This window comes from Gracilinanus agilis, chromosome 5 (assembly GCF_016433145.1).
Source record: "Gracilinanus agilis isolate LMUSP501 chromosome 5, AgileGrace, whole genome shotgun sequence".
Classification (NCBI taxonomy): domain Eukaryota; kingdom Metazoa; phylum Chordata; class Mammalia; order Didelphimorphia; family Didelphidae; genus Gracilinanus; species Gracilinanus agilis.
The window spans coordinates 309,884,864-309,899,989 of NC_058134.1; the positions used below are offsets into that span (position 1 = coordinate 309,884,864).

Genomic DNA, 15,126 nt, shown 5'->3' on the forward strand with positions numbered 1-15,126 from the left:
GGAAGTAAGGGGTGAGGGTGGGGGGTCAGCTCCAAGCTCAGGAGACCCTGCGCAGAGAGCAGAGATGGCTAGAGCCGGAGGCCAAGCAGGCGGGCCAGTCTGACAGCAGGGGCTAGCGGGGGAAGGATGTCTAAATAGGACTTGAGAGACTTGCTGTTCCTCTTTGGACCTTTTGTTATGCTCTCATTCCCCTCCTGCCCCCTCGAATCTCTGCTGGAGCATCTCTGAAGTGGAACTCGTCGTCCTTCCCCCAGTGCTCCTCCCTGTTGAGGGTGCTACCATCATCCTTGTCACCCTGGTTCATGACCTCAGGAGCATCCGTGGCCCCCACCCTCTTCATCTAATCAGTATTTGTGCCCTTGAGTATTGAGGTCCTTGTCATATCTCCCCTGACTTAGCGTAATCATCTTCCTTCTTTCCACTCTTTCCTTTACTGTTGGAGGCTGAAAGAGCCCGCTCCTTTGCCCAGAAGGAGAAGGGAAATGTGGCCAGAGAGAGCTAGAAAGACCCATGGATTTTGGAGTTCAGCCCTTGGACCAACCCCTTTGTTGATCCTTATCTGGCCTGCTTGGGTTAGCTTAGCTATAGGTGTTTGGAGTCCGCTTTCCACTGATTGGGACATTTCTGAATGGCCCCCACTCTCTTTATCGTCCTCAGAGCTGTGTACGTCCCTCGGGGCATTCTTAGGCAGCCATGGGGGCTTTTGGGTAGAAGATGGTCCTCTAGAGGGCCTCACTGTACCTCGGGGTCTATTGTCCAGCTAATGCTTGAGGAAACTGGTTCTGTCCCTTGGGTAGATCAGGCTACCAAACCTTCAAGTTTGACCCACTCCCTGCTGAGAAAGCTTCAGCAGCCCCTATTGCCCTCTCTCAGTTCTGTCACCCCAGGCCTTATTGCACAGTATTCTTTGTTTTCTAGACAAACTATCTCTGGCTCCCAGGACTACAGTGCCCTCATCTCCGCATGTCAGAATCCTTATTTTCCCTCCAAGTTTAGCTCCGGGAATTCCCCTGCTTTCCCTGACGACCCCTCCCCAGTCTTAAGTACTGGGATGTTAAGAGAGTGAAAACTGGCTTGAGAGTTTCTAGCCGGTCTGGGAATCATCTTTCCTTCCTCCCTCTTTCTTATTCCTCAAATCCATTCTGTCGTTTATTCACTTGACTACCCTTTGTGGGGCCACTACCCTGTAGGAGAGCCTTATCTGAGTGGGGGCTGCTAGGTCAGAGGCAAATGGCCACATGGCGAGCAGTGGTGGCATCACTGCACAGTGACTAAACACCTACCACCTAGGCTAGGATGTGAGTGAATCAGTGAACTTGAGAATCAGCCTCTCCCTAAAGGGGGATGAGAGAGGCAGGAGACAAGGCTTATGGACCTCAGGGCCCCAAGCAAGCGAGCCAGCAGTGGACACAGATAGCCCCCATTTGTGCCACAGGCAGACAGACCTGCTCTCCCCACCTGTGGGAGCAGTAAAAGGAAGAGGGGGGAGGAGAAACCAAGGACTCCTTGAGCTGGTGGAGGCCCCTTTAACCACTCCTTGGGGCTCTTTAGCAGAAATAGGGGCTGTGATCTATTCCCTTGTGTGTTCCCAGATCTCCCTGGGGGAGGGCCTCATCACAGCCGGAGCGCAGTTGGTGGAGCTGGACCTGAGCGACAATGCCTTTGGACCTGATGGTGTGCGGGGCTTTGAGGCCCTACTGAAGAGCTCGACTTGTTTCACCTTGCAAGAGCTCAAACTCAACAACTGTGGCTTGGGCATTGGTGGTGGCAAGGTAGGTCATTTCCCCCAAAACTCAGAGCCTGGATCCAAACTTGGTTCTGTTTGTCATTTGTCTATATGTGAATTAGGAGTGTGGGCCTGGATTCTCCCCTCTGGGCTTTGATGAGGGAGGATTTCATGCCCGGGAAGTAATCCTTCCTCACTCTGGGCCAAGGGCCCCCTGTTAATAGGGGTGGCCCATAGAGGTCCCTGGACCACCATACTTGGTGGGACAGGCTAGAAGCCCCAAAGAGCTGAGAGTGGGTTAGTGGGGCTGCTTCTGAGTCTTCTACCCCATTCTCCTAAGACCAGTTCACTAAGCCAAGCCCTCCAACTATGTTAAGAATCTGGCTGTCTGCTGTGGCACCTGTGCTGGGCACATGGTGTAAGGGGCAAGTCTAGATCCTTTTCCTTGGCTACTGCTAAACTCCATTTGGGAATGGAATGAGAAGGAAGAGAGGGTCGAGGGCTAGCCAGGAAGAGATTCAGGGGACACGCCAAGCCTAGAATGTTGCAGGGCCCCTGCCCTCAAGGGGCTCTGAGTCTGAGATGGGGGCAGGAGTTAACAGTGGACTAAAGAAACTGAGGAGTTCTATCAACAAGGATTTAGGAAGCCATGCATGGATGCAAAGTAACCCGAGACCAAGGCTTGCTCTCAGCAGCCACGGGCCCAAAGGCTTAGTTTCTCACATTGATAGACAGTTTGTAGGGAGCTGGGAAAAACAGGAAATGGGGATCAAGACACTTGGTTTGTTATAGGCGCAGGGGATCCAGAGACACTAAGCGGGGGGACGGACAACTTGTGCCATCTCCAAAATCAAGTGACTTCCATGGAGCTTGAAACTTTGCAAAATGCAGTCACTAATGGTCGTTTTTAATGCAACATGTCAACTGGGCGCACGTAGACTAGATGGAAGGCAGTCTGAGAGAAGGCACGAGCAGCTGGGGGAACCTGGGAAGGCCCCTTGCCAAGACAGTATTTGAGCTGAGTCTTAAAGAAAGCCCAAGAAGCTAGGAAGGGGGTAAGACAGAGGAGACAGCCAGAGCAAAGACCAGGAGATGGAAGGTGTAGAGTATTCCCAAATCACTGGTGGGTGCTGCGGTGATCCAGGGGGGCCGTGATGGCCACAGGTGCATTTGGGGGTGGTGATAGTATGTGACGGGCGCTAAGGAATGTTTTCTGGAAAGGGGACGGTAGGCCAAAAAAGTTTGGGAACCCCTGCTGTAGAGTCTGGTGCCAGGACTAACAGGCCAGCACCCACTAGTAGCTGCGGGATAGAGTGTGTGGAGGGAGGAGAGCATGAGGAACTGGGGGTAGGGGAGGTCCTCAGAAGATTCTGGATTTGCTCCTAGAGGTAACAGTCTTGAGCTTATCAGGGAAAGTCAAGGCCTGGACAGGACTGAAGGTCTCGAGGCATGGAAGCCAATTAGAGGCTCCCGCAGTGGTCTCAAGTCCAGCTGCCTTGTTGTACACATGAGGAATCTGAGGTGGGGGGGGGGGGGTGGCACATGCAGAATCAGAACTCGCCCCACAGCCTCCTGGCTTCCAATCTGAGGTCACTCTTTTCTTGGCACCAGGTACAGATAGGGAGATAGACACCAATGGTCAGGGTGGAGGCGGGCCTGTCTCATCCTCAGGGGACCCTCTCCCAGGCTGGAAGAGATGGGCCCAGAACACCTATTTCTTCTCCTAGATCTTGGCAGCAGCTTTGATGGAATGCCACCGGAAATCCAGCTCCACGGGTAAGCCGCTGGCCCTGAAGGTATTTGTGGCTGGCAGAAACCGTCTGGAGAACGATGGCGCCACTGCCCTGGCAGAAGCATTTGGGGTGAGTGAAGGGCGGATGGATGTGCATTTGATTCGTGCTAGGACAGACTCAGGTGGCAGGACCACCAAAGTCCAGGCCCAGTAAGTCCTGTGAGATCCACTGGGAATCATCAGAGAACAGAAGAGACTCACTCGCACACAGCACATGGCTTGAAAGGAGCCACATTTAGACTTGAAGCCAGTGCCTGGCGTCCCAGATGCAGGGAAAATCGTAGCTCTCGAAACAGGGTCTCACTGTGGGGTACATCCACCAGAGAGGAGATGGGGTAGGCCAGGAGCCACCCACCACTGCCTGTTGGTAGCTCTGGTCCCATTTTACAGATGAGGCATGTGAGGGGAGGGGCGGGGAGGACCGTCACAGGGCTGGCTTAGAAGTTAGCAGCCTGATGACAGTCTGTAAAAAGAAGGGGTTGGACATGAGTCAAGCATTCATGGCATCACCTACCTCGAGCCAGGCACCGGGCTCCAGAGGCCACAAGGATGGGAAGCAGAGCCAAGAGACAGTGCCAGAAGCCCTGGCACCACTGCTTGATCACACGTGCCCACAGCAAAGGCCCCAGGGTTATGGGCATGGGGGCGAGGTGGAGCTCTGGGCCTCAGGGTGAGGGATGACCCTGAGGCCCTCCAGCTCCAGACCAGGCCCACGCCCAGGGCTCCTGACCAAATCTTCTGTTGTTTCCAAAGCACCTGACTTTGGGAGCTCTAACAAGATGTACCACTCCTGGGCTAAGGACCCCTAGCCCAGATGAAAAAGGAGGAGGGTTGGGCGTGGGGCTAGCAACCCCACCCTGTAAAAACTACATCTGCTAAAGAAACTGCAACCTAAAGTAGGGGCAGCTGGGCTAGCTCAGTGGATTGAGAGCCAGGCCTGGAGACGAAAGGTCCTGGGTTCAAATCTGGGCTCAGACACTTCCCAGCTGGGTGACCCTGAGTGACCCATTGCCTACTGGTTGTGGCCCTATGCTCCTAGAATGGAGTCCCAGGATAAAAAAAAAAAACAACAACAAGATGTTCCTGCACTTAGGTTCAGGATTTCAGATTTCCACATAAATGGGGTTTTCCCTAGCCCGGGTCCCTCTGTTCCTGCACCCCAGGACCCTCCCTGTCATCGTGTCTTCCTCTCATGCAGATCATTGGGACCTTGGAGGAAATCCACATGCCGCAGAACGGGATCAACCACCCAGGAGTCACAGCGCTTGCCCAGGCCTTTGCTGTCAACTCCCTGCTGAGAGTCATCAACCTGAATGATAATACTTTCACCGAGAAGGGGGCAATAGCCATGGCCAAGGTGAGCGAGCCTGGTGTGCGTGCCTGGGCCTTGGGGATGTGCTCTGGGCCCTCTCTCCCACAGAGATAGGTGGGAATTGGCTCGGATCGCAGTGACGCCGACGTGCTCATTGGCACTTGCCCCATGCTAGGCAAGTCCTGGATGAGGCCCGAGGGTGAAGCCCCGTTAGCCTTGATGGATCCTGGGCGAGGAAACCGAGGCCCAGAGGCTGCCCAGCTTGTCCCAGAGGTGGCTCCGGCCTTCTGGAGCTGTGGCTAAGAGGGATGCCACTGAATGCCCTTTGCTTCCCTTTGTACCCATGCTGTGTCCTGTCTGGCCTACAGACCCTGAAGACCCTGAGGCAGGTGGAGGTGATCAACTTTGGGGACTGCCTGGTGCGTTCCCGAGGGGCTCTGGCAATCGCTGAGGCAGTGAAGAAGGGGCTGCACAGACTGAAGGTGGGTCCTTCTCCTCGGGTCAGGCCTGCTGCCCAGGGGCATCTGTCGTTGGTTTTCAGGGGATTGCCCAACACTGCCTTCTCCCTCCCTCCCTCCCCCCAATGGGAGAATCAGAACTAGGGTGACTGTTGGTCCAGTTTGGGGGGAATCGCCTTGACCTGATGGGAAGCATGAATCTCGAGGTGCCTGTCCAGCCATCGGCACCCTCCCCTGTATCTCTCAGGAGCTGAACTTGTCCTTCTGCGAAATCAAACGGGATGCCGCGCTGGCGATTGGGGAGGCCGTTGAGGACAAGTCAGACCTGGAAAAGTTGGATCTCAATGGTACGGGTCATCCCCTCAGCGCCCTGAGGCCCCTCTCCTTAATCCCATGGGACCTGTTTGCTTCTCTGGCCATGGGTCCAGTGTAGTTTGGTTCCTCGAGTCCTTACCATGGAACCTGCTTTCCTTCCTGTGCCCTAGGAAATGCCTTGGGAGAAGAGGGCTGCGAGCAGCTCCAGGAGATCCTGGAAGGCTTCAACATGGTCCATACGCTGGTCTCGCTCAGGTAGGGAGAGACAGGGCCTGAGGAGCCCTCGGGGTGGGTGAAGGGCAGACCAGGGTTCATGTGCCATCATTCTGCAGTGATGATGAAGGGGAGGAGGAGGAGGAGGAGGAGGAGGAAGAAGAAGAGGACGAGGAGGAAGAGGAGGAGGAGGAAGATGAGGACGAGGAGGAAGAAGAGGAACTTCAGCGAGGCCAAGGAGAAGAGATGACCACGCCCTCCAAGAAGATCCTGGATGCTCGTGTTGGGGTAAAGTTCCAGGATTCGGGGGGAGAGGGGAAGGGGCTGGGGGCTGGGGGGCTGGCCCAGGTGGCACAGATAGCTGGAGTCAGGGTATTTCCTTGGGGCTTTCAGGCTGCACCAAGCTTGGAATGGCCTATGAAGCCAGGGCCTACCAGCCGGGTGTCCTTAGTCTCACCAGGATAAGAGAAAAAGAAGATGGAGGGCCAGCTGGGAAGATAAGACACTTGGAACAGCTAGAGAAATGAGAAACACGTCCTTTAGACACTGTGTTGGGGGCAGGGGGTGTGCAGAAGCACCAAGTTTAGTGGGACACACATTGGTGTCTTCAGGGTGCTCCACATGAGACTGCCGGGCAGATGATGGTCAGAGCCAAGCGTAGTTGGGGCAGGTGGAGGAGGGGTGAAGGCTCTATATGTTGGGCACCAGGGAGAACCAGCAGGGAGAGCCCTACCCTGCTAGAGGGATCTGGACGCTCGTCTGAGGCCAGGCTGGGGTCCTGCCCCACCCACAGCTGCCCATCGTGACTTGTTTTTAGGAGCCTCCTTCTATGTTGTGTTCTCCATCTGACGTCTCCACATTCCTCGCCTTCCCATCTCCAGAAAAGCTGCTGCGTCTTGGACCCAAGAGCTCTTTGTTGATAGCCCAGCAGGTAATGGAGAAGCTCTGATTCGGGGAAGAGTGGGGAATGCCCTCTGCCCCAGGAATTGACAGAAGAGCCCAGATTAGGGAGACGGTGAAACCATCAAGTCAGGACCATTTTTTATTTGATTTTCCACAAAAGGCAAAACCGAACCACTGTCCCAGTGAAGGGGGTTCCCCCCTCCCTCCAGGAGGCTCAGTGGTCCTGTCTTTGCTTTTCCGCCCAGTGGGGACACCTCCACAAATTGAGGGTGGCCTCAATTCTGGGTGCTGCCCAGCTGTATATAAGAATGCTGTGGTGTCCATGAGGTGTCTTACTGGGGAGAGGGCCTGCTCCTACCCATAGGCATCCCCTGTTCTTTGTACTGGAAACCCTGAGGAAAGAAGCCATCCTTGGTCCTGAGGTGGACTTGGTGCCTCAGAGAAAGCAGAGGGTTGGAAGTCCAGGGCAGCCTGAATCATTTGAGGAAAGCCTCAGTTTCCTCATCTGTAAAATAAAGCAGAGTGGCTTATGTGGTCCCTAAGGTCCCTTCCAGCTCGTATCGCCATCCTGTCCTCAGGGTGCTCACGCTCCTATAGCTAGAGTGCTCCCTGCTTTAAGGTTTCACCCAGTGGGCTGGTTCCTCACAACACAGTGGGGCACAGGTGGTGTGTCTGTCACTCAGAGACACATGAGATGCTCATCCAGGTGACTCCCAGTGTGAGCATTGGGGTGGGGGTGTCCCACTCCACAGGCTCTAGCACTTTGGAGCAGACGGCACCTGTGAGGATGGGCCACAGTGCTCAGGAGCTTCAGGGAGGATAGACAAATGTCCCTCCTGGCCAAGAGGGCACCCAGATATTTCAGCCATTTTGTTGGCTTCAGGGGTGCCTGCTTCAAAGTCATATACATGTAAGTTCCTCATAGAGCTGAGAGCTGGAAGGGGGCGGGAGAGAGAGAGAGAGAGAGAGAAAGAGAGAGAGAGAGAGAGAGAGAGTGTGAGAGGGAGAAGAGGAGAAGAGAGTGTGAGAGGGAGGGGAGAGAGAGGAGAGGGTCAGCTTAACTTACCCACGTGACAATTCAAAGAAGATATTTAAAGCAGTCTCACCAGGGTCTCAGCATTCCAACACTCCAGATGCCAGATGCTCTCTTCCACCAAAGACCTTTGCTGACTGAGGACCTTCTCCTTTTAAAGGAGGGGTCAGTTTTGCATCACTTCCTGTGCCTTCCCCTAGTTTGGGTGTCTAATCACAACAGATGCTTCTCTTAGGATGCTGAGGGGGCGGTCTGTTGATTCTGATTCGCCATCCACTCTAGCCCACGTGGGTTAAGGACCTCCCAGAATGAGAGGTGCTCTCACCTTTGGTGATTAAATCTAAAGATGGGCAGTGTAGACCTAATTATCACACCTTAGAACCAAGGAACTCTGTCTGGCACTTCATCAAAGCCAGGGGCCAGGGAGAGGGGCGGAATTTCCTCTGGGCTTTGCCTAGAGCCCTGACTGGCCCTTGCCCTTTTAGACAGATACTTCCGACCCAGAAAAGGTGGTTTCAGCTTTCCTGAAAGTCACCTCTGTGTACAAGGATGATCTGGCAGTGAAAACGGCTGTTCAGGATGCAGTGGGTAAGTATGGGTGCAGGCAGTGTCTGATAGCAGGTGGGCACGTGGTGGTTAGCAGTGGCCAGCTGGCCTAGCATGGCTCAGGCCACACTCATGGGCATAGAACAGCTCCCGTCTCTTTGGTGTTTTGGGGCCTTGCCTAAAACCCTATAATGTGGGGGGAGTGCATTGGTTCTTACACCCATTGTCTAGATGAGGCTGTTGAGACTTGGGTCAGAGGACTTGATAGCAAGAATTGGAGCCCTGGTCTCGGCTGCCCTCTGCTCCTGTGGTCTTTTCCATGATTCCATTCCGGAGTTGAAGAAATGAGGCAAACAACTGGCTGTAGTCTTGTGTGACCTGAGGGCATGGTGCTGGGCACCCAGAAGTTACTTAGTTCCACAGCTGGTCCTTAAGAGGAGGCAAAGGCAGTGAGAGTGTGGCCTCTGGGACCAGGAGAGACCCTCTGTGAGTGGATAAGAGCCAGACCCTGTGGGATCTGCCAGCCTCAGAACTGGAGAGCCTGCTGTGTAAAAGAGACTACTGTGGTTTAAATGTCAAGTGGTTATATAGGGGAGATGAGCTTGGAGGATTGAATGGCAACTGGGGGCTTTACTGGATGCAGGGGCCCTGGAGCATCTTCTCTGCCCTTTTCTTTTCACAATGTCTCACCCCTCAACTGGGTGGCTCTTGGGCCCCCTGCTCCCCAGCTTCTTTGAGCTGCCCCAGGACTGCTAAAGCCTTTTGGGGCTAAGATCCCCCTGTGCTGGCTGGGCCGTGGGACTTCTTGGGGCCTGAGCAGGGCAACAAACTCCCCTGGCCAAGCCCCCAGCATGCCTTCCATCTCCTCTAGATGCCCTGATGAAGAAAGCTTTTGCTTCAACCACCTTTAACTCCAATGCCTTCATCACTAGGCTCTTAATCCACATGGGACTGCTGAAGGTAAGGAGGGGCGGAGAGGCAAGGCCCAGTGGGGTGGCTCTGAGCCGCTGCTTCTCCAGCCCAGGCCCTAGAGACGGGCTCCTTCCCTTCTTGAGCCTCCACCTGTTGCTCGGGGAGTGGCACTCGGCACCCTCCCCTCTCCTCCAGGGTTGGTTGGCAGGACTTTCCCTCCCAGAGGGATCTGGAGTATGGAAAGTTGGGAAAGGAAAGGCCTCCCTGGGTCGGAGGGGGCGTGTCAGGCCCTTCCTTCCTCAGGTGCCCATGCAGATTGCTCAGAGGCCTTGGCAGCAGCCCTCCTAGGGCTAAAGGTGGTGAGACCAATAGTTTCGGGCGCCCTGATCTGTGTGACCTTTCCTGCAGAGTGAGGACAAGATCAAGGCAATCCCCAATCTCTACGGCCCCCTGATGGCTCTCAACCACATGGCCCAGCAGGAGTACTTCCCGAAGACCCTGACACCCGTGCTCCTGGCCTTTGTGACCAAGTGAGTCCCTGCTGCCCTTGGGCCTTTTGGGGAGCTGGAGGTTGGGGCGGTGCTGGGGCTCCCTGACTGAGGCCAGGAGGAGGAAGGGCTGGGGCAAGAGTCTCTATCTGACACCCAGCCTGACCTTGGAGGCACACCCAGGGGAGAGAGACTGGGAACCCCCCCCCACCACCACCCTGTGCCCTGGAACAGACTAGCCCCGGGCCTTGCCTGCTTGTGCTTGGGGGATGAGGGGCTTCCTGGATGACTCCCTTCCCGGGGTGCTGGCTGTAGGAAGTGTTTGTTGGATTGAACTACAAAGTAGAGCCCTGAGGATGGTGGTGAGAAGGTTGCCTGCCTAGGATGTTTGTCCCCATTTTAAAGATGAGGAAAATGAGGTTTGGGGCAATGGGCCAACTTGTATGTGCGCCCTGGGGTCCCCTCCCTGCACTTAGGCTACTCGCCTCCCTCCACAGAGCCCTCCCTCCGTTTGCATTTAGTCAAGGAGAAGCACCACCAGTGCTGCAGGCCCAAAGGGAGGGATGGCTTTTGTCAGGACGGTCCCCTCCTCTTCACAAGGGACGAATCCCATGAGGCGAGAGGTGCAGAGCCTTGAATGCCAGGCTAAGGAGTTTGAAGGTGCTCCTCCAGATGAAGAGCTCTTATGCTGGGCTCCCTGAACTCATTTGGTAGATAGTTTAATAGCTGCGTCTCCATAGAATTGGTTTCCTTGGGATCCTGGAGGAGGGGCCCGTGAGGCCAGAGCGGGAAGAAGCTGCCCCAAAAGCCAGGCCAGAGGTTAAGAAAGAAAGGAGGGATGAAGGGCTTGATGGAGACACGGGGCCGCCAGAGGAGGGTCACTCGGACAAAGCGGGGCGTCAGGGTGCCCTGTTTGGGAAGACACTCAAATGGACAGACGTATTGAGCGGCGAGGCTCGAGGCCAGAGCCGCTGGCAGGCCAGGCTGCTGCTTTGGGGAGGGAAGAGCTGACGAGATCCGGCAGCCACTTGTTGGCCGAGCCTGGAGCCGAGGACAGGAGCCCCAGGACAGGGTTTGGGACACCCTGGGGCCCAGGGGATGACTCAGCAGCTGGGATTCCTGGGCTGCTGTGACTTGTTGGGCCAGTTTTCCTGGGAGAGGACAGTGACTGCAAAGGTCAGGCCAGGGCGGGTGAGCCCTGTGGAGGATCTCGGGCCAGCCCCCTCGGAGAGAGCCGGGTGGGCCCTTGGGCATGGCCAGTGCAGGGCGTGGAGTCAGAACTGGACCAGCAAGACGGGCGCTCGTCCCTAGCTGTTGCGAGTCCTTTGGGCCTCCTGGCTTCCCTTCTGCTCGCACCTCGGGATTTCGTACCCCTTTCTTTGACTTCCATGGAGAGGCACCTCCACATCCACACCCTTGCCACGTGGTACTTGCATTTCCTCATCTGTAAAGTGGGGGTGACAAAAGCCTTTTGTGGCCCTTAGAATCAGGAGCCCCGTCCTCTGGCTCAGCTGCCTTTAGGTCTGGCCTTAGTCCTTCCCTTTCCCGTCTCTTACAGGCCCAATCGGGCCCTGGAGGCCTGCTCCTTTGCCCGCCACAACCTCCTGCAAACTCTCCACCATGTCTAGTCAACGCGAGGCCGGGCCTCTGCCGCCGTCCCCTAATGAACTTTGATGAACTGAGAGCCCCTGCCCAGGCCCCAGAAGACGAGTGTGTGTGTCCGCCATCACTTCCCTTGAAGACCTTCCCCTGCCTTCTGCCCTGGGAAACCCAGGGGAGGCTCGTTTTGGTGTTTGTCCTCCTCTCCCCCAGTGCCTCTCCTGCCTGCTGGCCCTGGGCCCCGAGTGTCGATGGGGGTTCTGGATCCACCTTTTTGGCCAGCCGGCCTCGGGAGCCAGCCTCAGACCCTTGCTTCCATCCCGCTGGCCTGCTTGCTCATGGAATCGGACAGTGGCCCCTCATTAAACTCTGTTCCCCGTCCTCACGCTGGCCTGCCTGGATGTCCCCTGGCCAATGCTCCCATCGTGACTTAGCTGGTGTTGGGGGCTCCCCGGCTGCTTCCATTCACTGGGGGTCACTGGGAAGGAGAGCTCCCCGGCACAGAGTATGGCCTAGGACTTGTGGCTTGCTAGAGGCGGACCCGGTGACCCCAGGCCTCTTGGGGGGGCTCGTGCCCTCCCAGGGGAGAAGAGCTAGGCAAGCCTCATGTGCCTAATCTCCTGGGGCAGCTTCCGTCTGGCCTCGGACCTGCTTGGTGAAGGGGGCTGACAGTCTGGATCCTGGCCGAAGGCCTGAGCACGGCCCCTCTAGCAAGGTGGTCTGGCCTACTTGGCTTCGGGGTCCGAATAAGGAGGGGCTTTGCAGGATTCCTGACTGGCCCGTTCCCCCCGCCTCTCTTGGGCAAGGAAAGATGGCCCTTGTCACTCCTCTGCGCCCTCCCTCAGACCCAGGCCCGAGAAGGGTCCGCTGGTGAAAGGCCGGTAGTGATGGGCCAGTGGCCGCAGAGGGAGCAGCCTGTTTTCTGGGGCTTCCGAGGATGGCCGGCCTGGGCTCTGACCTGTTCTTGCCTTCTCGGGCTCGGGCCCGGCCTCGGCCTCAGTCTGCTGCTCCGCCTCTAGGCCGCGCTTCACGAACAGAAGAGGTTTCTGACCAAAACGCTGATGAGTGGGGGATGAAGCCCCTGGTCCGCCCGCCCTTCCCTTGACCCTAGCGTAAGCTCATCCTTTGGGGCGCAGGTCCCGGCTCTCGGCTGGCTTCAGCTGCAGTGCGACGAGAGGGCACGGAGGGGGCCCCTCCAGACCGCCCCATGGGCGGCCCTTCTTTTAGCCAGAGGCCATGGGAATGTGGAGGGCGATGCCCCCCGAACCCTGTTGAAGCAAAGGGCCTGCGGCCTGGGCGGGAGGGCTGAACCTGCTCCTTGCTTGGTGTAACTCAGAATGGGGCTAGCCATGGCCAGGTGCCCCTCGGCTTCTTCAGCCTCCTCTCTGTGCCGGTGCCAGTCCCCACTTCTCTGGCTGCTAAAGGGAGGCCAGCCCTTGGGGTTCTGGGGCTTCGGGGCAGGCGGGGACCAGAGCCGCCTCCAGGGTGCCTTTTGCCCCCCAGCACGCCTGCTCTCATCTACATGCCTGTGCCTGATGTGTGAGTGACTCCTTCCTGGGCTGGGGTTAGGGGAGCGGACAGAATAAAGTGATGTGTCGCAGCCTGGCCTCCTCATCCCTCGGGCTGGGGGGCGGGCCGGCCGATGAGAGTCTCATCCCCTGGAACCAGGGGGGAGTGACTCCTGGGCCTCCACGGCACGGCTCCCCCCAGAGCTCTCCTCCCCATCCGTGTTAAGGAGGCAAATGCTTCTTTATCCCTGTTGGGCTCCCTTTGACAGGCCCACCTGGCCATCCTGGGGGAATCTTGCCTCCCTCCCTTGGGCGTTTTTTCAACCCTTCCCTCCTGTCTTGAATGGGATCCAAGTTGGTTCCTGGTGAGCTGGTGAAGCCCAGGGGCAAAGTGACTTGTCCAGGGTCACACAGCAGGGAAGTATCTGAGGCTGTGTTTGGACCCAAGACCTCCCTCCCTCCAGGCTTTCCACTGAGCCACTCTATGCCTCTTCCCTTAATAATTGGCATTCTGCATGGGCTGAGGGAGTTTCTGCTGTGGGAACCGAAACCAATTGGGCCTAGGCAGCTCCCCCCCCTTCAGACAGGAGCTCCTCCTTTTGGGTCACTTTCTCGGAAGAAGTTCTGAGAGCGCAGGGCCAGCTCGCTCGTACCCCTGGTGTCCGGCACATAGTAGGTGCGTGAGAAATGCCCATTCATTTGGTCCAGATCCCACAAACGTGACCAGCTGTCCCGGCCCACCAGAGCAGGCTTGCCCCTGGCCCTTTGTCTCCTGGGGTACCATGAAGCGCCTACTGTGTGCCCGGTGCGTGCTACAGGCCTGAGGGACCAAAGGCCCGGTGTTCCCCGCCAGGCCCTCAGGTCATTGGCAGGGGCACCCCTTGGCCGCCATGGCCTGCCCCTTCTTGTGAGACTGGACTTGGTGAAGCCACGATGGCTCTTGGGGTGAAAGACCGGCGGACGGCTGTGGAGCCGGGCTCGTGCGAGGCCTCTGCCAGCTCCAGCAGCCCTGGCTTCTCCCTTAGCCCCTGGGGGTGCTGAGGCCTTCTCCAGCGGGCGGGCCGGGCCAACGGCACCGAGGGGTGCCCAGGAGAAGAGTGTGTGGAGCAGCCCTCTGCGAGGCACAAAGAAAGGAAGCGGGAGGGCCACAGCTCGTGTGCCTGCAGGCCAGAGGGAATGTCCGGCTGGGCGCTGACCGATCCCATGTGGAGGGGGTGGACCACAGGGCAGAAGGCTGCCTCGTCGCCAAGGGGTGCTGCTCAGCCATGCCATGTTAGGGACAGCATTGGGGGAAAGAGCTTGGAGCCCCGTGCCCAGGGCCATGCGATTCTTTCCATTTTTCAGGGGATCATACTTGTGTGTGGGGCGACCTGGGGCCTGGCTGGCAAAGGGGCTCTCTGAATCGGCCCCTCCCGGGGGGCTGCCCTCCACCACAGGGGCTCAGGTTCCAGATCTGGCGCCTCTGGAAGTCTTGTCGGTAATTCCAGCCAGGAGGGAGGGAGGCCTTGAATGTGCTCTTCCTTGACCACCTTCCTTGGAGCCTCCCCGCCTGGCCCACTGGTCCCCTCTCCTTAGGGGAGAAGCACGGGCTGGGCTGGGCCAGCCAACAATGCCCTCATTCAGTGGGGAGGAAAGGGCATGCCAGGTGGGAGGCCCCAAGATGGGGAGGGGGTTGTAGAGGGAGAAGGGGCTTCTGTCTGCCTCCGGGAGGTGGAGTTTTGTGGGTTCCTGCTCTGTCCGTCAGAGAGGGTTGGATCAGCCACTCGTCCACATCCCAGAGCTCAGACGGGGCAAACACTTCTCGGTGAGTCCTTGGGAGCCTGGGCAGGCCGAGGGCGGGAAGGAGCAGTGTCCGGGGTGCAGGGCTGGCCTCGGGAGCAGCTCGGGGCTCTCATGCTGGGAAGGAGAAATGGGAGCAAAGTCAGGCTGCTGCTGGGGTCTGGTGTCCTTTGGGCGCCTCTTTCCCTTTCTGCCTCAGGGTCTGGCTATGTGGAATGATGGGGGTGCAGCAGGGTGGCCCCTAAGCTCTTAGCACTTGCCTGGCCAGATCTCCCCAGCTCTGGGCCTCAGGAGGATCTCTGAGGTGGCTCCTTCCCAGGGCAACGTTCAGCTGCTCGGCCCTGGCTCTGGTCTGGGCCAGGGGTGCCAGCCGGGCTCCCAGACGGCTCCTGCTTAGGTCAGGGCCCTGGAGTTTGGGGTTGGGGGCCTGGCCACGGTCACCTGGCTGGCAAAGGGCTCCCCCTCCTTGCGTGGGCTTCTGGACTATCGCTGTCTGGGTGGCCCTCAGAGCCTACTTTTCTGGGGGATGGAGAAATGGAAGC

General features: G+C 57.5%; 1 protein-coding gene across 2 annotated transcripts in view; it reads left to right on the plus strand.

The window, feature by feature from the left end:
• RANGAP1 (Ran GTPase activating protein 1) overlaps nucleotides 1-12,897 on the plus strand; it is a 32,151-nt gene extending 19,254 nt beyond the window's left edge. For both annotated transcript variants that reach the window (XM_044677297.1, XM_044677296.1), the window contains exons 5-16: nucleotides 1,593-1,772; nucleotides 3,454-3,588; nucleotides 4,717-4,875; nucleotides 5,199-5,312; nucleotides 5,536-5,635; nucleotides 5,774-5,858; nucleotides 5,936-6,104; nucleotides 6,634-6,747; nucleotides 8,238-8,340; nucleotides 9,170-9,258; nucleotides 9,619-9,740; nucleotides 11,257-12,897. In XM_044677297.1, coding sequence (XP_044533232.1) covers nucleotides 1,593-1,772; nucleotides 3,454-3,588; nucleotides 4,717-4,875; nucleotides 5,199-5,312; nucleotides 5,536-5,635; nucleotides 5,774-5,858; nucleotides 5,936-6,104; nucleotides 6,634-6,747; nucleotides 8,238-8,340; nucleotides 9,170-9,258; nucleotides 9,619-9,740; nucleotides 11,257-11,326 — 1,440 coding nt within the window. In that variant the 3' untranslated portion in view covers nucleotides 11,327-12,897. The remainder of the gene's footprint in view (nucleotides 1-1,592; nucleotides 1,773-3,453; nucleotides 3,589-4,716; nucleotides 4,876-5,198; nucleotides 5,313-5,535; nucleotides 5,636-5,773; nucleotides 5,859-5,935; nucleotides 6,105-6,633; nucleotides 6,748-8,237; nucleotides 8,341-9,169; nucleotides 9,259-9,618; nucleotides 9,741-11,256) is intronic.
• The last annotated feature ends 2,229 nt before the right edge of the window (nucleotides 12,898-15,126 follow it).